Below are 25,551 nucleotides of genomic sequence, written 5' to 3'. Positions count from 1 at the left end.
TTATTACGCTCAGCGGGAAGGAAAAACTCAGGACCGTATCCAGGTTTCTCTTCACAGAACAAAGAGTTACATGTACCTTTATATGTTTCACAACAGTTACAAAACAGTTTACTGCAGCTACACAGCCCATCACGGCTGGACACAAGCCAATCACAATGATTATAGATTACATATAGGTTATTTTAACCCAATAGAATTCCCCTTATGTCTCAGGAACCATGTGTTCGTCTTTTGTCAGCTTGGGCTGATTGATATAGGTTCTCTCACTAGTTCTTTCTTCTTGGAGAAATAATTGGTATATAGCCTTGTTTACAGCAAATGGTTTCCCTCTTATCTTTCTTCCTGAAATAATTGGTTTCATGGCCTTGTTCACAGGAGATGGTTTCCTTCTTATCTCTGTCTTCCCAGGCATTCCTACAGTGGGCCTCACAGGGTTATTGCTCGGTCAGTGAACGTTCAACAGTTCACAGTTTGACTACCTGATTTCCCATAATGCCTGGGCAGCCATTTTATGTGTGTGTCCATTTAAGCTTATGTGAGTTTTAAATATCCAGCAGGTGCCTAATGCCTAAGTCTATATATATTTCTACTCTCTACAACAATTTTCTACTCTCTACAACAATGGAGTATAATGTTGGGAAGTGTGAGGTCTTTTTCTGCACTTTGGCAGAAAAAAATCAAAGAGCAAGTTATTATTTAAATGGAGAAAGATTGCAAAGTGCTGCAGTACAGCGGGACCTGGGGATACTTGTGCATGAAACACAAAAGGATAGTATGCAGGTACAGCAAGTGATCAGGAAGGCCAATGGAATCTTGGCCTTTATTGCAAAGAGAATGGAGTATAAAAGCAGGGAAATCTTGCTATATATACAGGGTATTGGTGAGGCCACACCTGGAATACTGCGTACAGTTTTGGTTTCCATATTTACAAAAGGATATACTTGCTTTGGAGGCAGTTCAGAGAAGGTTCACTAGGTTGATTCTGGAGATGAGGGGGTTGACTTATGAGGAAAGGTTGAGTAGGTTGTGCCTCTACTCATTGGGATTCAGAAGATTGAAAGGTGATCTTATCGAAACGTATAAGATTATGAGGGGGCTTGATAAGGTGGATGCTGAAAGGATGTTTCCACTGACGGGAGAGACTAGAACTAGGGGACATAGTCTTAGAATAAGGGGCCGCCCATGTAAAACTGAAATGAGGAGAAATTTATTTTCTTAGAGGGTTGTAGATCTGTGGAATTCGCTGCCTCAGAGAGCTGTGGAAGCTGGGATATTGAATAAATTTAAGACTGAGATAGACAGTTTCTTAACTGATAAGGGAATAAGGGGTTATGGGGAGCGGGCAGAGAAGTGGACCCGATCCATGATCAGATCAGCCATGATCGTATTAAATGGCGGAGCAGGCTCGAGGGGCTGTATGGCCTACTCCTGCTCCTATTTCTTATGTTCTTATGAGTGGGTTGTCCTATGAGGAGAGATTGAGTAGACTAGGCCTATATTTCCTGGAGTTTAGAAGAATGAGAGGCGATCTCATTGAAACATCTAAAATTCTTAAGGGGCTTGTCAGGGTAGATGCAGGGAGGATGTTTCCTCTGGCTGGGGAGTCTAGAACCAGGGGTCACAGTCTCAGGATAAGGGGTCGGCCATTTAGAACTGAGATGAGGTGAAATTTCTTCACTCAAAGGGTTGTGAATCTTTGGAATTCTCTTCCCCAGAGAGCCGTGGAAGCTCAGTCGTTGAGTATATTGAAGACAGAGGGCGATAGATTTTTGGATATCAAGGGAATCAAGGAATAGGGGGATAGTGCAGGAAAGTGGAGTTGAGGTCGAAGATCAGCCGTGATCTTAGTGAATGGTGGAGCCGGTTCGAAGAGTCGAGTGGCCTACTCCTGCTCCTATCCCGTACGTTCTTATTTTGTTAAACCCCGGTATATCCAGCTGAAGGATTAGATTGCTACCCCATGCATCCAGCTCATATTTTGAGACACGAGTGACATCTTTCAGCACAGGTGGAAGACTTGTGTTTCGGGTGAAAATGGAAGGGAGATCCATTACTGCTACTTGTCAATCTGTTTTTGTTCCATTAATCTTACACACACAGGAAAATACGACACCTGGAAAAGATGGGCTTTGTGAGAATGTCATTTAATGTTCACAAAATGTAAAATTTACAGACAAATACACTGATCGATAGAAAAACTGTACATAAGTCATAATCATATCCAGGATAACCGTTAGGTGGTAGACAGTACAGAAACAGGAAGCCTAGACTGGTGAGAGCTGTGTATATTGAGGAAGGGATTCAGGAACTCTCATGGCACATCCCGAGAGCTGATATATCAAACTGCAAGTAACTCCGGGTAACGATGCTGCATTCTTATTGGGCCAAAAATCGCGGTCTCTACGGGCGTGTACGATGGCGCATGTACCCATAGAGGCTCCGCAAGTGCCGGTTCTCAGCGCGCAATGTGCACGCGCCTAAAACCAGCACTTGCGAACAGTCTAAATGTCTTTTGACAGCTCCAACGCATCCCAGGGAGAAGGGCATCCCAGAGATTCAGGTTATTTGCCCAACTCTTGCCCAGCGAATGTCCTTCCAACTCTTACGCCTGGTAAAAGCAAGCATAAGACCTGCTTTTACCAGCGTAAGAGTTTTAAAACTTAGAAAAAAAAAATTATTTCTTATTTTTATATTAAAAACCCTGTCTATGAAGGTAAGTTTATGTTTAACACGATGAAAACATTTTTTTTAATTCAAAAAATAATTTTTTTAATAAAACATTGAATTTAATTTAATTTCTATTACTTTTTTTAAAACATGAAGTGTTCTTTTTATTTATGTTTGTGTTTTATTCAATTTTAGAGGTATTCTCATTGATAGTAATTGGAACTCGAAGCACCCATTATTATGAATGAGAATACTACACTGTGATTGGTAGTCCAGGCCCATGTGATCCTGGAATACGTGGGCCCCTAGGCTGGACTGTGCAGCTAGACCTCGGAGCGCAAGTCTATGTTCCTCCGGGACCATCAGGTATTTTCGTTAAAAAAATTTCGGTCAGAGGCATCCGCCTGCATTTTTGGCCCAATGTCTCTCTCCCGGCAATTTACATAGTAACAGTGAGGCTGGTGTGTGATACAGAGCATAACAGTGAGGTTAGAATATATTAAACAGCGAGTAAAGTATTGTTACAATCTGCTACATAGAGATTACTAGCAAGGCATATAGAAAGTAACATTTGGCTTGGAATGTGTTACATAGAGAGCAACAGCGTGATTGGTGTGTGTGACATGGAATAATAGTGAGGTTAGAGTGTAATATACACAGTAACAGCTGAGTTGGTGAGTTACTCTCTATGATACAATGAGGTTGTTGTAACACGGGGGGATTCAAGGACTCGTTACAGAACTAGAGATGGCTTAATACTGGGAGTGTGGGATGGGATGGGTTAGTACTGGGAGTGTGGGATGGAATGGGTTAATACTGGGAGTGTGGGATGGGATGGGTTAGTACTGGGAGTGTGGGATGGAATGGGTTAGTACTGGGAGTGTGGGATGGAATGGGTTAATACTGGGAGTGTGGGATGGGATGGGTTAGTACTGGGAGTGTGGGATGGAATGGGTTAGTACTGGGAGTGTGGGATGGAATGGGTTAATACTGGGAGTGTGGGACGGAATGGGTTAGTACTGGGAGTGTGGGAAAGGATGGGTTAGTGCTGGGAGTGTGGGATGGAATGGGTTAATACTGGGAGTGTGGGATAGAATGGGTTAGTACTGCGAGTGTGGGATGGGATGGGTTAGTGCTAGAAGTGTGGGATGGAATGGGTTAATACTGGGAGTGTGGGAAGGGATGGATTAGTGCTGGGAGTGTGTTTGCGCGCTGTATAGAGTCTACACAGTCACTGCATGTTGTATGAAGGTTAGACAACAATGATAGTGAATAAACAGTGTCAATATTAAGTATATAGGGCCCAAGTTTCCACATGATTTGCGCCTGATTTTTAGGAGCAACTGGTGGAGAACGGACTATCTTAGAAATCGCAATTCTCCACATTTTTTTTTCTGCAGTTCTAGTCAGGTAGAACAGTTCTACTTTGGAACAGAATTTTTTCTTCAAAAGGGGGCGTGTCCGGCCACTGACGCCTGATTTCAAAGTTTCCACAGTGAAAACGTACTCCAAACTAAGTTAGAATGGAGCAAGTGAAGATTTTTGTAGAACTGAAAAAACCTGTTCTACACATTAAAAAATCAGGCGCAGGTTACAAATTAGGTGTCCAGAACGAGGGGGGGGGGGGAGGGGGGGGGGAAGGGAAGTCATTAAATTCTACAATAAATCATTATTTATACTTCTACAAATATTATACAAATAAATCCAACCTGAATAAACATTTATAAGCAAAGAAAAGATTAAATAAACCATCTTCCTACCTGTGTGAAGGCACGGAGAATGTTGCAGTCAGCCTAAGGCGCCTGTTCTTCCCGCGGGGGGGTGGGGGGGGGGGGGGGAGGGGGGAAGGAGACAGTGAGAAGGCTGCAAGTGCTGATGTGCTGATAGCAATGTGCTTTTATTTAAAAAATGTTCAAAAATTAAACAGCTACAAAGAGCTACAAAAATGGCCGAGTGCCAATGTTTTTTTTCACACTTCGCGTGCGCGAAGGCTCCAACGCGCACGCGCAGTGTTGTCGGCAGGAAAAAAACTAATTTAAATAGTACCCGCCCCCTCCCACTTACAAAATCGGCGCGAGTGTAGGCTCCACCCTCCTGGGCGCCGAGGGCCAGGCAGACATGGAGCTGCAGGGTGCTCCAGAATCGCGATTTTTTTTTTAGGCGCCATTTTAGGCGAGAAAAACAGGCGCCCAGCTCGGAGGGGCGCCCATTTTTTTATCATGTGGAAACTTGGGCCCATAGTACTGTACACAGTTACTGTGTATGAGTGAGTACACAGTAATGTAAATTACAGATGTTAAATCGCCACAGTACAGCATGTAGATATTACATTGCAGGTATATCAGAGTAATTTCGCTGTATAGATGAATAAATTAGCAGAAAATTAAAATCCAAGAAGACAACAGCTGCAATAGTGGGCAATTTAGTTATCGGGTAGGGTGCAGTGCTCAGAACATAAATATAGAGAAACGTTTGACTTCAGGAAGGATCCAAATCCTTCATGGTTTTTGGCTCCTGCGGAGTTGTGTGTAAATACTCCTGGCGCCCCCCTCCCTATTTCTCGATGAACAGACGCATCTCATGACATGGTATTGTGCCACACTGACCTTGGCCTGGGCCGAGTTAGAGGCTATTATCTGAGGCAATGGTGGGGATCCCACAATTAGTCTGAGTGTCCCCAGACTATAGTGGCAAATCTTCCGAGGTTCCCGCTTTGGATTGCTGTGCAGTGAGCCCGGTTGGAAAGTACTGGTAATTCGATAATAGCTTACCCACACTTAGTGTCGCTGGTATAGTAACAATGGCCCCCTGGGCAAATTATCAGAGGTTCACAGGGAACTAGACCCCACCATCAGTCAGCACTGCCCCAGGCAAAAGAAAAAACTTGTGGAAAACACGCTGATGTTAATGGCACCAAATCATCGACACCTGAATAACACTTTCATATCAAGGCTGACAGTCATTTATTCCACGGTTATAAGATACAGTATGTGTACTAATATATACACAGAAAATATATGTATGAATGACTATATTAATAATAAGTGAGACCTAAATATATATATATATATATACATCTATATACATACAAATGCAGGAATGACTGTGTCAGTACTGACTAGGGTCTGATATAACAGGAATGGCTGTATCAGTACTGACTGGGGTCTGATATAACAGGGATGGCTGTATCAGTACTGACTGGGGTCTGATATAACAGGAATGGCTGTATCAGTACTGACTGGGGTCTGATATAACAGGAATGGCTGTATCAGTACTGACTGGGGTCTGATATAACAGGGATGGCTGTATCAGTACTGACTGGGGTCTGATATAACAGGAATGGCTGTATCAGTACTGACTGGGGTCCAATATAACAGGAATGGCTGTATCAGTACTGACTGGGGTCTGATATAACAGGAATGGCTGTATCAGTACTGACTGGGGTCCAATATAACAGGAATGGCTGTATCAGTACTGACTGGGGTCCAATTTAACAGGAATGGCGGTATCAGTACTGACTGGGGTCTGATATAACAGGAATGGCTGTATCAGTACTGACTGGGGTCTGATATAACAGGAATGGCTGTATCAGTACTGACTGGGGTCTGATATAACAGGAATGGCTGTATCAGTACTGACTGGGGTCTGATATAACAGGGATGGCTGTATCAGTACTGACTGGGGTCTGATATAACAGGAATGGCTGTATCAGTACTGACTGGGGTCCAATATAACAGGAATGGCTGTATCAGTACTGACTGGTGTCTGATATAACAGGAATGGCTGTATCAGTACTGACTGGGGTCCAATATAACAGGAATGGCTGTATCAGTACTGACTGGGGTCCAATATAACAGGAATGGCGGTATCAGTACTGACTGGGGTCTGATATAACAGGAATGGCTGTATCAGTACTGACTGGGGTCTGATATAACAGGAATGGCTGTATCAGTACTGACTGGGGTCTGATATAACAGGAATGGCTGTATCAGTACTGACTGGGGTCTGATATAACAGGAATGGCTGTATCAGTACTGACTGGGGTCTGATATAACAGGAATGGCTGTATCAGTACTGACTGGGGTTCGATATAACAGGAATGGCTGTATCAGTACTGACTGGAGTCCAATATAACAGGAATGGCTGTATCAGTACTGACTGGGGTCTGATATAACAGGAATGGCTGTATCAGTACTGACTGGGGTCTGATATAACAGAAATGGCTGTATCAGTACTGACTGGGGTTCGATATAACAGGAATGGCTGTATCAGTACTGACTGGGGTCTGATATAACAGGGATGGCTGTATCAGTACTGACTGGGGTCTGATATAACAGGAATGGCTGTATCAGTACTGACTGGGGTCCAATATAACAGGAATGGCTGTATCAGTACTGACTGGGGTCCAATTTAACAGGAATGGCGGTATCAGTACTGACTGGGGTCTGATATAACAGGAATGGCTGTATCAGTACTGACTGGGGTCTGATATAACAGGAATGGCTGTATCAGTACTGACTGGGGTCTGATATAACAGGAATGGCTGTATCAGTACTGACTGGGGTCTGATATAACAGGAATGGCTGTATCAGTACTGACTGGGGTCTGATATAACAGGAATGGCTGTATCAGTACTGACTGGGGTTCGATATAACAGGAATGGCTGTATCAGTACTGACTGGAGTCCAATATAACAGGAATGGCTGTATCAGTACTGACTGGGGTCTGATATAACAGGAATGGCTGTATCAGTACTGACTGGAGTCCAATATAACAGGAATGGCTGTATCAGTACTGACTGGGGTCTGATATAACAGGAATGGCTGTATCAGTACTGACTGGGGTTCGATATAACAGGAATGGCTGTATCAGTACTGACTGGAGTCCAATATAACAGGAATGGCTGTATCAGTACTGACTGGGGTCTGATATAACAGGAATGGCTGTATCAGTACTGACTGGAGTCCAATATAACAGGAATGGCTGTATCAGTACTGACTGGGGTCTGATATAACAGGAATGGCTGTATCAGTACTGACTGGGGTCTGATATAACAGAAATGGCTGTATCAGTACTGACTGGGGTTCGATATAACAGGAATGGCTGTATCAGTACTGACTGGGGTCTGATATAACAGGAATGGCTGTATCAGTACTGACTGGGGTTCGATATAACAGAACTGGCTGTATCAGTACTGACTGGGGTTCGATATAACAGGAATGGCTGTATCAGTACTGACTGGGGTCTGATATAACAGGAATGGCTGTATCAGTAGTGACTGGGGTCTGATATAACAGGAATGGCTGTATCAGTACTGACTGGGGTCTGATATAACAGGAATGGCTGTATCAGTACTGACTGGGGTCTGATATAACAGGAATGGCTGTATCAGTACTGACTGGGGTCTGATATAACAGAAATGGCTGTATCAGTACTGACTGGGGTTCGATATAATAGAACTGGCTGTATCAGTACTGACTGGGGTTCGATATAACAGAACTGGCTGTATCAGTACTGACTGGGGTTCGATACAACAGGAATGGCTGTATCAGTACTGACTGGTTATTATATGCAGTTCTGGGCATCCCATTACAGAAGAGAGATTAGAGTTAAGGAGTGGGGGCAATATAAATTGACTGGAATATTACTAGGAATGAGGGTTAGAGTCATAAACAGAGGCTTGAGAGCATGTTTTCATTTTACTAGAACATGGAAGCTTAATATCGGATCTAATAGGGATTTTCAAAATAAATAAAGGTTTTGAGAGGGTAAATAGTGAAAGGTTGTTTCCAGTGGTTGGCGAATTGGTAACAAGGGGGATGACAGACTGAGGATTATCACTGAAAGAATGAAGGAAGAAGTTAGAAGCAATGTTTACATATGAAGGATTTTAAGAGCATGGAATGTTTCACCACAAGGGACGATTGTGGCAGAGGTAATTGTATCCTTTAAGAGGGTGAAGTATTTGAAAAAGCAGGATATAAAAGGGCATGGGGTAGGAGCAGGGAAACAGGCAGCAGGAGTTGGTACTGCCACAGGTACAGGAACGATGGGCTGAATGGCCTGCTTGAGTGCTGTAATTGCTGTAACTGTACAGACGGCAGTACAGCTCCCCCGGGGGGTTGTGTAGAATGGAGCTCATTGTACAAGCAGTTTGCACAACGTTGCTGGAAACTGAAACCGGATAGAAAGGTCTTCAGCTCCTGCTCTTGTGCAGAATTCTGAGCAACTGTGGGGAGGCAGAGACCTGCTTGTGCATGGGCAATGAAACTAAAGGAGGGATCTGGGGATGGGAACGAGCAGTTGCAAAGCCAAGCGAAGCCTTCGCTTCAGGAAGACTCTCTCCGTTGGCTGTAGCTTAGCAGGGGACTCAATGTGACTGTACTGTACGTGGCGATACCTCCCTCAGTCCATAGCTCCCTCAGACAAGGAACATGGCACAACAGATTATCTATACACTATAGGGGAAGCATGAGTGGGGAAAAAGGAATAAGAAAGATAGAAAAACTTACATTTATATAGCGCCTTTCACAACCACCGGCTGTCTTTACAGCCAACGAAGTACTTTTGAAGTGTAGTAGTCATTGATGTAATGTATATAAAGGATATGTTGATAGGGCAAGATGATATGAGGTGGGAGGAGGCTGGTGTAGAACATCAATGCCAGCATTGACCAGTTGGGCCGAATGGCCTATATCTGTGCCTTAAATCCTATGTAATATTTAACCAAACACGGCAGAGTGTATACGAATAACAAAAGAATTGTGCATTTCATGGTAGGACCAGCTCTGAGGCTGAGCACAGCTCACGTGGGCCCCCAGGAGATGAGTAGGGCACATTGATATTCCCGTTAGTTAGTACAGATATCCAATTCAACAGAGGCAGCAAACGCTGTGAAAATGACCCGAGGCACAGAGTGAGGGATCGAGTGGAAGACTGCGCCAGGTCAGCACGGACCGACAGACGGGTCATACAATCAGGAGGAGCGCCCCCTGGCTGCTGAAGGCCGGCCCTGAGCACTGTTGGCCTCAGGACCTCCCCGCTAGCTGCACACAGATACCTAGCACCACGTGATCATTCATCCTTTCTGACAATTCCATGTCTGTGCCCCTTCCACCACCCGCCTGGGGCAGGAAGTCCAGTTTTTGTTTCGTTGCTATGGTTTTGATGAATGGTCAGAAACTATTCAAATGTACCTGTATAATAAAAAAAACACTTCATGGGCACGAGCGTGACTGTATTTACAAAGAGGCATGCTTGACATTCACTTAAAGGGCCCGTGCCACTACAAGACCATTGCATGAGTCAGAAACTCTCGTTGACACTGCCTCTTTAAGGCATGAGAGCGATCCAGGAAAAGGAAAGTGAGATTGTCTGCTGGGTGCAGCTTTTCCCGATCTTGCTGTGGCCGGGAATTGGCCATTTCCCATTTGGTAAAGAGTTCCATTATGAATTTGGCAGCAGTCATAGACAAGTTGTCGAGAACGATTCGGTAATATCCCCCCCCGACCTCTACTCCCCCCCTCCGACCTCTCCCCCCCCGACCTCTACTCCCCCCCTCCGACCTCTCCCCCCCCGACCTCTACTCCCCCCCTCCGACCTCTCCCCCCCGACCTCTACTCCCCCCCTCCGACCTCTCCCCCCCCGACCTCTACTCCCCCCCTCCGACCTCTCCCCCCCCGACCTCTACTCCCCCCCTCCGACCTCTCCCCCCCCGACCTCTACTCCCCCCCTCCGACCTCTCCCCCCCGACCTCTACTCCCCCCCTCCGACCTCTCCCCCCCCGACCTCTACTCCCCCCCTCCGACCTCTCCCCCCCCGACCTCTACTCCCCCCCTCCGACCTCTCCCCCCCCGACCTCTACTCCCCCCCTCCGACCTCTCCCCCCCCGACCTCTACTCCACCCCTCCGACCTCTCCCCCCCCGACCTCTACTCCCCCCCTCCGACCTCTCCCCCCCGACCTCTACTCCACCCCTCCGACCTCTCCCCCCCCGACCTCTACTCCCCCCCTCCGACCTCTCCCCCCCGACCTCTACTCCACCCCTCCGACCTCTCCCCCACCCGATCTCTTCTCCCCCACCGACCTCTTCCCACCACCCCCCCCCCCGACCTCTCCCCTGACTGACCTCCTCCTGTCCTACCCTGACTGATCAAACCGTCCCCATGGCCGAACTGTCCCCCTCCCACCACCCCACCACAGATGGCCCAGGAAATATTATCTTTGACCATGCCAGATATTGAAGAGCATCATTGTTTGTCAATCTGTTCATGTAAGTTGTCACTAAATGTCATGGTGCTGTGTCATTAACCACTACCTGAACTCCCAAAACAGCCACATACAAAGACACAGATTATCGACACACAGTTGTACAAAAGGCCACACAAACAGACATATACACACGTTTTAACTTGTCTTGTAGGTACCCCAAAATAGGACCTCTCGATGGTAAAACTATTCCCATACTTCCAGGTCTCTGAAAAATTACAACAAATATCATCACAGCTACACTCAGAGAGTATCACTAATATATTCACTAACATTCTCACCAGTATCTCACTGGTGTACACTGACTCTGAGCTCACTGGTGTACACTGACTCTGAGCTGACTGGTGTACACTGACTGATCTCCCTGGTGTACACTAACTGTGATCTCACTGGCGTACACTGACTCTGAGCTCACTGGTGTACACTGACTGAGATCTCCCTGGTGTACACTGACTGATGATGACTTAGATCTGTAAGCAATTCTAAACCCTGGGAACTGAGCAAACACACAAGGACACAGAGACATGCACACACTGAGACCGCCGCCTGTGAACGGACTGACATGCCGCTCCAGGAAATAGCTGGCGAGACTGTTGCCGGCGGTGCTACAGCTCAGACTTGCCGCTGAGGGAGCTCTCGTTGGTCTTGGTCTCGTGGCTGAGCGACTGCGTCCGTTTCCGGTGGCCGCAGACAAAGTGGCAGAAGCGCTCGCGGAATTTCTCGCCGACGAAGAAGTAGACGACGGGGTCCAGGCAGCTGTTGAGGCTGGTCAGACAGGACGTGACCCGATTGCTAAGGGCGATGAGCTTGCGGTCCCGGCAGCTAGCGTGGGCGGTGCCGGCCGACAGGATGTAGACATAGCGGTTGATGTGGTAAGGCACGAAGCAGACCAGGAAGATGGTGAGCACCAGAATGATCATCTTGATGGCCTTGTCCTTCAGGTGGCGCTCGATGCGGTTGCCCCGGCGCAGGCTGCGGATAATCAGCAGGTAGCAGGTCACGGTGACGACGAAGGGCACCACAAACCCCACGGTGAGGGGCACCAGGGCGAAGCTGGAGGTCTTCTCGCGGTACAGCTGCAGGCACACGGTGGTGGTGTTGCCGGTCTGGAGGGTCTGCGGTGCCCCCAGCATCGGCGCCACGCCCACCACGATGACCACCCACAGTGCCACGCAGACCACGTTGGCGTACAGCGGCTTGCGCAGGCGCATGGACTTGACGGGGTAGACGATGGCCAGGAAGCGGTCGGCGCTGATGCAGGTCAGGAAGAAGATGCTGGCGTACATGTTGAGGTAGAAGAGGAAGCCGGTGACCCGGCACGGCACCTCGCCGAAGGGCCAGTGGTTCTGGCTCAGGTGGTAGACCATGCGCATGGGCAGGATCAGCACGTACGACAGGTCTGCCACCGCCAGGTGCAGCAGGTAGATGTTGGTGGTGGTGTTGGTGCTCTTGTCACAGGAGAAGACCCACACGGCCAGGATGTTGCCGACAAAGGCCAGCACGAACACCACCCCGTAGAAGGAGGAGAAGAACAGATTCTCTTCGCTGCTCTCCTGGGAACACTGCTGCCCGCTGGCGTTGCTGTAGACGCCTGGATAGGCCATAATAAGGTCGCCCTGCTCCGGGAGAGTGCAGACTGTCGGGGACGTCAATGGACATCTGGAAAACAAACAGGGCTCTGTTACAAACCCGCCATTCCTTGTGTGTTACCTGTTCTCGCCTTGCTGCCGTTTGTTACCGCAAAGCCTGATTACAAACTCACTGTTCTCTGTTTATTCAGAAAACTAATTGTTTTCTGTATGTTCACACGTTGTTTAACTCGTATACAGTCCCATTACAGCCCCGTTACATTACAGCCCCGTTACAATCCTGTTACAGCTCCGTTACAGCCTGGCTACCCTCTGTGTAGTCAAGCAGCCCCTTTACACACTGCTCACTGTGCATTGACAGAAGCCCATTACAAACTGCTTTTTGTGGTATATATCAATGACGTAGACTTGAATGTAGGGGATATGATTAAGAAGTTTGCAGATGGTACAAAAATTGGCCGTGTGGTTGATAATGAAGAAGAAAGAACATAAAATAAGAAATAGGAGCAGCAGTAGGCCATTTGGCCTCTTGAACCTGCTCCGCCATGGCTGATCTGATCATGGACTCAGCTCCACTTCCCTGCCCGCTCCCCAAATCTGTAGACTGCAGGAAGATATCAATGTACTGGTCAGGTGGGCAAAACAGTCAGTGGCAAATGGAATTCAACCCGGATAAATGTGAGGTAATGCATTTGGAGAAGGCTAACAAGGCAAGTGAATACACAATAAATGGTAGGAAACTGAAAAGTGTAGAGGAACCTTGGACTTTGAAGTGCATGTCCACAGATCCCTGAAGGTAGCAGACCAGGTAGATAAGGTGGTTAAGAAGGTATTCGGGATACTTGCCTTTATTAGCTGAGGCATAGAATACAAGAGCAGGGAGGTTATGCTTGAACTGTATAAAACACCAGTTAGGCCACAGCTAGAGTACTGCGTGCAGTTCTGGTCACCACATTACAGGAAAAATGTGATTGCACTGGAGAATTTTAGCTATGAGGAAAGATTGGATAGGCTGGGGTTGTTTTCTTTGGAACAGAGGAGGCTGAGGACAGACGTTATGTGGTGTATAAAATTATGAGGGCCCTGGATAGAGTGGATAGGAAGGAACTATTTCTCTTAGCAGAGGGGTCAATAACCAGGGGGCATAGATTTAAAATAATTCATAGGAGGTTTAGAGGGGATTTGAGGGAAAATGGCTTCACTCAGAGGGTGGTGGGGGTCTGGAACTCACTGCCTGAAAGTGTGGTAGAGGCAGAAAGCCTCACCTCATTTAAAAAGTACTTGGCTGTGCACTTGAAGTGCCATAACCTACAGGGCTATGGACCAAGAGCTGGAAAGTGGGATTAGGCTGGGTAGCTCTTGGTCGACCGACACGGACATGATGAGCCGAAATGGCCTCCTTCTGATTCTATGCTCATTGTGCATTGAGAGAAGTCCATTACAAACTGCACTATATTCGTATATCCCATTTACAAACTGCTCAATGTACATTCATACAGTTCCATTACAAACCACACATTGCATATGGACGCACCCAGTTAGACACTGCTCACTGCGCCTTCATTTCTGACACAAACCAGTTCCAAACTGTTCAGTATACATCGGTGCTGACATTCCAGTAATAAACCTTTCATTGAACATGTACATTCAAAGCCTTCCTGATAAAGTGCAACATCCCCACCGACACCTGGGAGTCCCTGGCCCAAGACCGCCCAGAGTGGGGGAAGTGCATCCGGGAGGGCGCTGGGCACCTCGAGTCTCATCGCTGAGAGCATGCAGAAATCAAGCGCAGGCAGCGGAAGGAGTGTGCGGCAAACCAGTCCCACCCACCCCTTCCCTCAACAATTATCTGTTCCACCTGTGACAGAGTCTGTGGCTCTTGTATTGGATTGTTCAGCCACCAAAGAACTCACTTCAGGAGCGGAAGCAAGTCTTCCTCGATTCCGAGGGACTGCCTATGATGACATTCACTACAATGGACACACTACAATACCACATTGTGCATTGAAATTACATGGGGATTGCTAGAGGCAGACATTGAGCTGTAAATGTGCAACTACATTGTTCTATATGTGCCCTGTAAGAAGTATAGTTTTGCTGCAGAAGTGTACAAACAAAAAGCAAAAAGGTGTAGGTGTGTTTGGCCTATAGTGATGTGTGGAGTCTGTAGGGATGAATAAAGTAATGAATGAAGTCTGTAACAATGAATGTGGAATAAAGTAATGCATATAGTTTATGGCAATGAGTGCAGCCTGTAGTAATGACAGTAGAAAGCAGTAATAAATACAGCCTGTGGTAATAAATACAGCCTGCAGCAGTGTGTATTTTGCAGCAAGTGTAGTTGGCCTATAGGGGGTGCAGTAAGCCTGTGGGAGGTGTAATGTGTTGTATGAATGGGGGTTGTTGGAGAGACATCTGAGGAGACTAGTGCCTTTTTTATCTTTCAGCAGCTGAATAAAGATCTCTCTGCTCCTTCAAAAGACATGTTTGAATAATTCACTCTTGCTTCAAGTAGACAAAGGCTTTGTTTAAAAATTAACCAGGAGTGGAGAACTGTGAATAAAATGCTGTGTGGGATCTTTCAGCTCCTGCCTAATTGAGATATACTAATCTTTCAAATAACCCCAACTGCACTCTGGTTGGCTTCTACTGTGCTTAAGAAGGAACCACGGGCTGGATTCTCGGCTTTGATGTTTTCGGGGCGGTAATGGTGGCGCGCGGTAAGTTTACCGCCCGGAAACAGTTTGGCCCTCAGTAGGTAATTTGGGCAGCTGGGCCCTGAGTCTGGGGGCGCAGCGCTAAGGGAGGCATTGTACACCTACCTCTCTTGGGGGATAGCACGGGAAACTCCCGAGCTAAAGAGCCGGGCTGGGAGCGCTCCCAGAGACGCCTGGGGAGGGGAAACAAACCTAAAAAAATACCACAAAACATTCCCAAAACATTGCCCACGTCACCACAACACAAATCGCAAAAAAAATTAAAAGAAAAAACGATCACACTTACCTTAGGAGTCCATTACTCACCTCTTCCCCAACGGGATGGTTTGGCTGCCTGATTTCCCAGGCGGTCAGTGCGGGGCGTGCTTCGGGCGGACAGGGCGGGCAGGAACTCAAACTTGCACCGGTGTCGCAACCGGGGGCGTTACACACCAGGCACAGCTCTTCCGGCCAGAACACCTCGCCGCCGCCGCTACGGAGCGAAGTACGGAGTGGAGAGGAGCCGAATATCCGCCCCCGCGTGCCCTAGTAACTGAACTGCTGGAGTGACGGACCTGACTATGATATCCAAACACAAGCTCACCTCTCACACACACTGCCACCCACGCTCAGATTTCCCCTTCAAAGTGAGGTGATTCTGGCTGTTTCACCTCCACACAAAGGAGCATATCCTGGCCTGCCTGCTGATCAACCAGCGAGCATCATTGCCATGTCCATCGAGATGTGAGCAGCTCCCTCTCTGCCAGCTTCCCAGCCAAGGAGCGAAGTTTGCCGATGGGTATCTTTGCCTCTGTCTCCTCCACAGCTCTGAGTTTTTTAACGTGACGTGACTGAATGGAGCTTTATTAAAGAAATTAAGCAGGAAACCAACCAGTGAATGTTAAATGAATCCTAATTCTTTGACGTTTAGTGTCAGCTGTGGCTCAGTGGGTAGCACACTTGCCTCTGAATCAGAAGGTTGTGGGTTCAAGTCTCACTCCAGGGACTGGAGCACATAAATCTAGGCTGACACTCCAGTGCAGTACTGAGGGAGCGCTGCACTGTCGGAGGTGCTGTCTTTCGGATAAGATGTTAAACTGAGGCCCCGTCTGCTTCCTCAGGTGGACATAAAAAATCCCATGGCACTATTTTGAAGAAGAGCAGGGGCGTTATCCCCGGTATCCTGGCCAATATTTATCCCTCAATCAACATAACAAAAAAAACCAGATTATCTGGTTATTATCACATTGCTGTTTGTGGGAGCTTGCTGTGCGCAAATTGGCTGCTGCGTTTCCCACATTACAACAGTGACTACGCTCCAAAAGTACTTCATTGGCTGTAAAGTGCTTTGAGCTGTCCGGTGGTTGTGAAAGGCGCTATATAAATACAAGTCGTTTTGCGTTTTTATTTAGAATGGGGTTTGGAAGACGACAAGTTGGCCTGAACGAGATACTCTGTTAGATTAGTAAAGGAAACAAGAGGCCAGGCAGAATGTTGTTCTGGCGGCATCCTTTTCATCTCGCGCACGGTGCCTGTGAAAGTTTATAGTTTAGCGAGGAGCATGAGACTAACTTACAAGAGCCTCTGGAGTTCTCAGACAACTGCTGAGCCGTCCAATGGCTTAGCCTACCCAGGGTGCCTGTCAGAGAGCACGGAAAGGATTCAATTACCACAGATAGAAACTGGTCCATTCAAAAGAATTTAAGGAATGCTTTGCACAATCTGGCAACGCCCCTTCCTTCATCCTCCTTTGTACCAACAGCTTGATAAAACCAGCTGCCGACAGCCAGGGAGACCAAGGCCAAGCTTGTAATGACTCCTATGGGTGTTCTCTGGCGCGGTGCGTTAGCAATCTTCAAACATTCTTCAAGGTAACTTGGAGCGGCTCAAAGAGATTCTGTAACAGTGGTAGATCATCTGACACACAGCACTGCCCAACACCGAAAGCAGGAACGTTGGCAGGAGAAGACCCACCTGTCACCTCTCATAGACCTCTGATATTAAGGTGAAACCCTCCAACACCAGCTCCCCCCAACCAGCTGAGGCTTGGATCAAACTGACATCTAGATTTACCCAGCCTGACACTAAGACCATTAAACCCAACAAAGGGTTAGAATCACCTTAACACCAAGATCAGGCTTTGCCTACGAGCACCAACATTGAGATAAAACCTTTTCTGGGGAATCAAACTGACGGAGAACAACACACCTGGTACTCCGATCAAACAACCTGACACAAATAAATCCAAACCTTCTCTCTCCTCGTCTCTTCTCTATCTATGTCCATTCGCTCTCTGTCTCCTCGCTCTTTCCTCTCTCCCCTTTTTCTTCACTTTCTTCACTGTCTCCGTGCTCTCTCTGTCTCTCTCGCTGCCTCCTCTCTCTCCATTATTTCTGTTTCCACCCCTTTTTCTCTCTTCATTCTCTCCTTCACTCTCTCTGCATCCTCTCTCTTGTCTCCTTGCACTCTCTCTCTCACTCTCTCTGCCTCCTTTCTCCGTGTATCTCTCTCTCGGTGTCCTCTCTCTGTCTCTCGCTCCTCTCTCTCCTGTTTGCTCTGTCGGTTTTCCTTCTATTTCTGTTTCCATTCTCTCTCCTCTACTCACCTCTCACTGCTCCTCTCTGTCTGTGTTCCCCAGCCTTTTCCCTGAGCCTCTCCCTTCTCTCTGGCACCTCTCTCTCTCTCTCTCTCTCTTTATTCTCTTTCTGTCTTCCTTCTCTGACTCTCTCTTCTATCTACCTACCCTTTTCTGTCTCCTCTCTTCTAGTTTCCTCCCTCTATTCTCCTCTCTCCTTCTGTCTATCTCTCTCCCTGTATGTGCCTCCCTGTGCTACTCCCCTGCTCTGCTTCTCTCTCTATCTTCCTCTCCCTCCCTCTCTGCTCCACTCCTGTTTGTTCACTTTCCCTTTCTGATTCCTGTCTCCTTGTCTCATTTCTCTCTCTCTGTCTGTCTCTCTCCCCACAGACTCTCTCTCTCCCCGCAGACTCTCTCTCTCCCCACAGACTCTCTCCCCACAGACTCTCTCTCTCCCCGCAGACTCTCTCCCCGCAGACTCTCTCCCCGCAGACTCTCTCCCCGCAGACTCTCTCTCCCCGCAGACTCTCTCCCCGCAGACTCTCTCCCCGCAGACTCTCTCTCCCCGCAGACTCTCTCCCCGCAGACTCTCTCCCCGCAGACTCTCTCTCCCCGCAGACTCTCTCCCCGCAGACTCTCTCTCCCCGCAGACTCTCTCCCCGCAGACTCTCTCTCCCCGCAGACTCTCTCCCTGCAGACTCTCTCCCTGCAGACTCTCTCCCTGCAGACTCTCTCCCTGCAGACTCTCTCCCTGCAGACTCTCTCTCCCCGCAGACTCTCTCTCCCCGCAGACTCTCTCCCCGCAGACTCTCTCCCCGCAGACTCTCTCCCCGCAGACTCTCTCTCTCCCCGCAGACTCTCTCTCTCCCCGCAGACTCTCTCTCTCCCCGCAGACTCTCTCTCCCCGCAGACTCTCTCTCTCCCCGCAGACTCTCTCTCTCCCCGCAGACTCTCTCTCTCCCCGCAGACTCTCTCCCCGCAGACTCTCTCTCTCCCCGCAGAATCTCTCTCCCCGCAGACTCTCTCCCCGCAGACTCTCTCTCTCCCCGCAGACTCTCTCCCCGCAGACTCTCTCCCCGCAGACTCTCTCTCTCCCCGCAGACACTCTCCCCGCAGACTCTCTCTCCCCGCAGACTCTCTCTCCCCGCAGACTCTCTCCCCGCAGACTCTCTCCCCGCAGACTCTCTCCCCACAGACACTCTCCCCGCAGACACTCTCCCCGCAGACTCTCTCTCTCCCCGCAGACACTCTCCCCGCAGACTCTCTCTCTCCCCGCAGACACTCTCCCCGCAGACTCTCTCTCCCCGCAGACTCTCTCTCCCCGCAGACTCTCTCCCCGCAGACTCTCTCCCCGCAGACTCTCTCCCCACAGACACTCTCCCCGCAGACACTCTCCCCGCAGACTCTCTCCCCGCAGACTCTCTCCCCACAGACTCTCTCTCTCCCCACAGACTCTCTCCCCGCAGACTCTTTCTCTCCCCGCAGACTCTCTCCCCACAGACTCTCTCTCTCCCCACAGACTCTCTCCCCGCAGACTCTTTCTCTCCCCGCAGACTCTCTCCCCACAGACTCTCTCTCTCCCCGCAGACTCTCTCCCCGCAGACTCTCTCCCCGCAGACTCTCTCTCCCCGCAGACTCTCTCTCCCCGCAGACTCTCTCCCCGCAGACTCTCTCTCCCCGCAGACTCTCTCTCCCCGCAGACTCTCTCCCCGCAGACTCTCTCCCCACAGACTCTCACTCTCCCCGCAGACTCTCTCCCCACAGACTCTCTCTCTCCCCACAGACTCTCTCTCTCCCCACAGACTCTCACTCTCCCCGCAGACTCTCTCCCCGCAGACTCTCTCCCCACAGACTCTCTCTCTCCCCACAGACTCTCTCTCTCCCCGCAGACTCTCTCTCTCCCCACAGACTCTCTCCCCACAGACTCTCTCTCTCCCCACAGACTCTCTCCCCGCAGACTCTCTCCCCACAGACACTCTCCCCGCAGACTCTCTCCCCACTCTCTCTCTCCCTGCAGACTCTCACTCTCCCCGCAGACTCTCTCCCCACTCTCTCTCTCCCCGCAGACTCTTTCTCTCCCTGCAGGCTTTCTCTCCCCCCGCAGACTCTCTCCCCACAGACTCTCTCTCTCCCTGCAGACTCTCTCTCTCCCCGCAGACTCTCTCTCTCCCCGCAGGCTTTCTCTCCCCCCGCAGACTCTCTCCCCACAGACTCTCTCTCTCCCCGCAGACTCTCTCTCTCCCCGCAGACTCTCTCTCTTCCCACAGACTCTCTCTCTCCCCACAGACTCTCTCCCCGCAGACTCTCTCTCTTCCCACAGACTCTCTCTCTCCCCACAGACTCTCTCCCCACAGACTCTCTCCCCGCAGACTCTCTCCCCACAGACTCTCTCCCCACAGACTCTCTCTCTCCCCGCAGGCTTTCTCTCCCCCCGCAGACTCTCTCCCCACAGACTCTCTCTCTCCCCACAGACTCTCTCTCTCCCCGCAGACTCTCTCCCCGCAGACTCTCTCTCTCCCCGCAGACTCTCTCTCTTCCCACAGACTCTCTCTCTCCCCACAGACTCTCTCTCTCCCCGCAGACTCTCTCTCTCCCCGCAGACTCTCTCCCCACAGACTCTCTCTCTTCCCACAGACTCTCTCTCTCCCCACAGACTCTCTCTCTCCCCGCAGACTCTCTCTCTCCCCGCAGACTCTCTCCCCACAGACTCTCTCTCTTCCCACAGACTCTCTCTCTCCCCACAGACTCTCTCTCTCCCCGCAGACTCTCTCCCCACAGACTCTCTCTCTCTCCGCAGACTCTCTCTCTCCCCGCAGACTCTCTCTCTCCCCGCAGACTCTCTCTCTCCCCGCAGACTCTCTCCCCGCAGACTCTCTCCCCACAGACTCTCTCTCTTCCCACAGACTCTCTCTCTCCCCACAGACTCTCTCTCTCCCCGCAGACTCTCTCCCCGCAGACTCTCTCCCCGCAGACTCTCTCCCCACAGACTCTCTCTCTCTCCGCAGACTCTCTCTCTCCCCGCAGACTCTCTCTCTCCCCACAGACTCTCTCTCTCCCCGCAGACTCTCTCCCCGCAGACTCTCTCTCTCCCCGCAGACTCTCTCTCTCCCCGCAGACTCTCTCCCCACAGACTCTCTCTCTCCCCGCAGACTCTCTCCCCACAGTCTCTCTCCCCACAGACTCTCTCCCCACAGACTCTCTCCCCACAGACTCTCTCTCTCCCTGCAGACTCTCTCTCTCCCCACAGACTCTCTCTCTCCCTGCAGACTCTCTCTCTCCCCACAGACTCTCTCTCTCCCCGCAGACTCTCTCTCTCCCCGCAGACTCTCTCCCCGCAGACTCTCTCCCCACAGTCTCTCTCCCCACAGACTCTCTCCCCACAGTCTCTCTCCCCACAGACTCTCTCCCCACAGACTCTCTCCCCACAGACTCTCTCCCCACAGACTCTCTCTCTCCCCGCAGACTCTCTCTCTCCCCACAGACTCTCTCCCCACAGACTCTCTCTCTCCCCGCAGACTCTCTCCCCGCAGACTCTCTCCCCACAGTCTCTCTCCCCACAGACTCTCTCCCCACAGACTCTCTCCCCACAGACTCTCTCCCCGCAGACTCTCTCTCTCCCCACAGACTCTCTCCCCACAGTCTCTCTCCCCACAGACTCTCTCCCCACAGACTCTCTCCCCACAGACTCTCTCCCCACAGACTCTCTCTCTCCCCACAGACTCTCTCTCTCCCCGCAGACTCTCTCTCTCCCCACAGACTCTCTCTCTCCCCACAGACTCTCTCTCTCCCCGCAGACTCTCTCTCTCCCCGCAGACTCTCTCCCCACAGACTCTCTCTCTCCCCGCAGACTCTCTCCCCACAGACTCTCTCTCTCCCCACAGACTCTCTCTCTCCCCACAGACTCTCTCCCCGCAGACTCTCTCTCTCCCCGCAGACTCTCTCTCTCCCCGCAGACTCTCTCCCCACAGACTCTCTCCCCACAGACTCTCCCCCCGCAGACTCTCTCTCTCCCCGCAGACTCTCTCTCTCCCCGCAGACTCTCTCTCTCCCCGCAGACTCTCTCCCCACAGACTCTCTCTCCCCCCGCAGACTCTCTCTCTCCCCGCAGACTCTCTCTCTCCCCGCAGACTCTCTCTCTCCCCGCAGACTCTCTCCCCGCAGACTCTCTCCCCGCAGACTCTCTCTCTCCCCGCAGACTCTCTCTCTCCCCGCAGACTCTCTCCCCACAGACTCTCTCTCTCCCCACAGACTCTCTCTCTCCCCGCAGACTCTCTCTCTCCCCGCAGACTCTCTCTCTCCCCGCAGACTCTCTCCCCACAGACTCTCTCTCTCCCCACAGACTCTCTCTCTCCCCACAGACTCTCTCCCCGCAGACTCTCTCCCCGCAGACTCTCTCCCCGCAGACTCTCTCCCCACAGACTCTCTCTCTCCCCACAGACTCTCTCCCCGCAGACTCTCTCCCCACAGACTCTCTCCCCACAGACTCTCTCTCTCCCCACAGACTCTCTCTCTCCCCACAGACTCTCTCTCTCCCCACAGACTCTCTCTCTCCCCACAGACTCTCTCCCCGCAGACTCTCTCTCTCCCCGCAGACTCTCTCCCCGCAGACTCTCTCCCCGCAGACTCTCTCCCCACAGACTCTCTCCCCGCAGACTCTCTCTCTCCCCGCAGACTCTCTCCCCACAGACTCTCTCCCCGCAGACTCTCTCTCTCCCCGCAGACTCTCTCTCTCCCCGCAGACTCTCTCTCTCCCCATAGACTCTCTCCCCGCAGACTCTCTCCCCACAAACTCTCTCTCTCCCCACAGACTCTCTCTCTCCCCACAGACTCTCTCCCCACAGACTCTCTCCCCACAAACTCTCTCTCTCCCCACAGACTCTCTCTCTCCCCACAGACTCTCTCCCCACAGACTCTCTCCCCACAGACTCTCTCCCCGCAGACTCTCTCCCCGCAGACTCTCTCCCCGCAGACTCTCTCCCCACAGACTCTCTCCCCACAGACTCTCTCTCTCCCCACAGACTCTCTCTCTCCCCACAGACTCTCTCCCCGCAGACTCTCTCCCCACTCTCTCTCTCCCCGCAGACTCTCTCCCCACAGACTCTCTCCCCACAGGCTTTCTGTCTCAAATCTCTGTTTTCTCTCTCTCCTCTCTTTTTTCTCTCTGTCTTCCTCCTCTCTGCATCTCTCTTTCGATCGTCCTTTCTCTTTCTATCTTCATTTTTCCCTCCACTCTCTATTTTCACTCTCTCACCATTTTGATTTCTCGTTTCCTCCTCTCTCTGCCCTTCTCCCTTTAATCTCCAGCTCTCTCTATCTTCCTTCTCCCTCTGTCTCTCGATCTCTGTCTCTTCTCTCTCTGCACTTCTGTCTCTGTCTTTACTTTGTCTCCCTCTTTCCACACTCTCTCCTGTCTCTGTCACACACACTGTTTCCCCTCAGACCTCTCTGTTTCTCTATCTTTGTCCATATTCTCTGTCTCTAACTCTTTCTCTTACCTTCTCTTTCTCTTTCTCCTTTTGTTTTCTCTCTCCTTTCTTTGTCCTTGTCCTGTGTCTCCCTTCTTTCGATGTCGCCTCTCATTGCCTCTCTCCTTTTATTTCTCTTCCTCTCTCCCCCTCTTCTCTCTCACTCTCTCTTTCCTTTTCCTCCTTTGTTTACTTTCTCTGCCTCTCTCTCTCTCTCTAATTTCTCTGTTTTCTGGTCATATCTTTCTGGTTTGTATCTCTGACATTTCTTGGGTTTCCCTCCCTCCAGTTTTTCCCCCTGTTTTCTCCCGGGTCCAGCTAGTTGTCTGTAGGCCTCCATACTGTCGCGTTCTCCAGGTACCAGAGTCTGTTCTGTGGGTTGCTCTGATCTATAGTGATTTTTGCATACTGTACTTATCAGTGCGATTTCATGTATGAGATACCGTCCTGTCTGTTTCTGAGTATGTTGCTTCAAGGTTTCAGCTTTTGAGTTCCCCAGGGGAACACATCCACACTACCCTGAAACCCAAGCAGTGACACAGATATGCAGCTTTATCTGTCTCACTGCTTATTCCAGCAGTTACACTTTTAAGCAATCCGCTGCTAATTGCTGGCACTGTTAGTGCCCCAGTGGAATGACTTTCCTTCGACGCGACGCAAACGCTGCTCTTTGTGGCTTTTGATCACAGTGAATGGGAATGATTACAGTCTTGCCACAACTCTAAAGACTTAGTTGATATTTTTACAATAAGCAGCAACTTACATGTGCCGTTCTGTCGCCGTGTTTTGCTGCGAGAAGCGCAGAATGAAATGCAGTGCTGTCCCAATCCCATCACACGAGGCTTGGAGTTTGCTTAGCAAGCATTTAAAAAGCAGAATACATAAAATAATTGTTTTTCTCTCACGCATCTCTCTCCGTCTTCTCTTCCCTCTTTCTCCCCACACTCCCTTTCTCTTTCTCTCCCCTCTATCATTTACTGGTAATGACATTTAGCCTGTCTTTGTGTCTGTCTTTTTCCTCACTCAAGTCACTGTATCAGGGAGTCTGTCACTGCTTTTCTGTTCCCTGCCTGTCTCTCTGTCCGTCCCTGTACTTTCCTCCTCTCCGTCGGTCTCTCTCCACCCTTTCTCCTGTCTTTCTCTACCCTTGTCCCCCTCCCACCCCCACCTGTTCCTCTCGCCCCCCTCCCCACCCCTCGGCCACATCCACTCCTGTCTGCTTCTCCTCCCGACACACCGTGTCCCTTTGCTGACTCTTTGTTTTCCCCACTGTAAATTGCAAAGTACCTGTCATCTACGCGCTGACATACCTGCTGTTGGTGGCAGGCTTGGGACTGCTGCACACTGAGCGAGAAGGGTCCCCACTCTCTGCTTCCAAATCCACTGAAACGGCGTTAATTTAGCAAAATGATGAGGGAGTGGATCGCACGAGAGCAGCACATTCCCAAGTGCTGCACATGATGCAGGCTGTGTGAATCAGTGTGGTGAGGGGAGTTTCTCCTATATAACCAGTACAGAGACTGGGGACAGGGTATTGTTAATCAACCAACAGAGGGAGCTCATTGTGTGCGAAATGAAAAGAATTTTAATCCCCCCCCCCCCTCCAAAAAAACTTGCTGAGAAGAGCTTTATGATATTTTCTGTGTGTGATCCCTTTATGAAGACCCTGGAGCGGGTCAGCGTGCTTGGCGAGCTTTTCTATGGGCCTGTGTGACCAATCCCTCACAAACCTGGCCCGACAATGTGAGGTCTCAGCACAGACACATCAGTGTGGCAATGAGGAGGGAGGTTGGGCGGCATGGCAACCAGAGCAGGCCTTTCAAAAATGTACTGCGCTTCTGAGACGGGCATCCACGAAACAGAGGCGTATTTAGAGCGCGAATGTCCAAAGATAATGTACTGTCGCTGTCTCGGCCTCCATCCTCACTGAATTAAGTGAGCAGGTTTTGTGTCGGGGGTTGGGGGGGGGCGGGGGCGGGTGTGGTTGGGAGAAGGGTTCGTTATTGAAGTTAGCACAACTCTGGGAGAGATTAACTTCCGAGCTGAGTAAGTGAAGTGAGAGTCGGGGCAGGAGCGAGTTGCAACGTCCCTGTCGGATCAACTCTGGTGGGGCTGTCTCAGATCTGAATTGACCCCATCCAATACCCTCGGAGGACAGGCACACCAACATCAGTGTCCTCGTCCAGGCCAACATCCCCAGCATTGGTGCACTAACCACACTCAATCAGCTTCGTTGGGCAGGCCACATTGTTCTCAAGCCAGACACGAGACTCCCAAAGCAAATACTCTATG

The 25,551-nt window shown here is 50.1% G+C and overlaps 2 protein-coding genes across 3 annotated transcripts in view; one reads left to right on the top strand and one right to left on the bottom strand.

Annotated features, from left to right (window-relative positions):
- Window positions 1-25,551, top strand: part of LOC139265252 (LIM and senescent cell antigen-like-containing domain protein 2) — a 302,489-nt gene that overhangs the window by 69,777 nt on the left and 207,161 nt on the right. The window lies entirely within an intron of this gene.
- On the bottom strand, window positions 10,866-24,711 carry LOC139265251 (uracil nucleotide/cysteinyl leukotriene receptor-like). Of its 2 annotated transcripts, none has more exons than XM_070882188.1 (2): window positions 24,570-24,711; window positions 10,866-12,593 (listed from the first exon to the last, which is right to left on the bottom strand). In XM_070882188.1, the coding sequence occupies exon 2, from the start codon at window positions 12,536-12,538 to the stop codon at window positions 11,540-11,542; it is 999 nt and encodes a 332-aa protein (XP_070738289.1). In that variant the 5' UTR covers window positions 12,539-12,593; window positions 24,570-24,711; the 3' UTR covers window positions 10,866-11,539. The 2 variants fall into 2 exon arrangements, with proteins under 2 accessions (XP_070738289.1, XP_070738290.1); XM_070882189.1 differs by lacking the exon at window positions 24,570-24,711 and adding an exon at window positions 17,825-17,864.

Source organism: Pristiophorus japonicus, chromosome 6 (assembly GCF_044704955.1).
Source record: "Pristiophorus japonicus isolate sPriJap1 chromosome 6, sPriJap1.hap1, whole genome shotgun sequence".
NCBI classification, from domain to species: Eukaryota; Metazoa; Chordata; class Chondrichthyes; family Pristiophoridae; genus Pristiophorus; species Pristiophorus japonicus.
This window is presented reverse-complemented; position numbering and strand designations above follow the sequence as displayed.

Excerpts from the sequence above, each read along its gene's own strand:
- LOC139265251 (XM_070882188.1), bottom strand. The coding sequence starts at position 12,538 with ATGGCCTATCCAGGCGTCTACAGCAACGCCAGCGGGCAGCAGTGTTCC.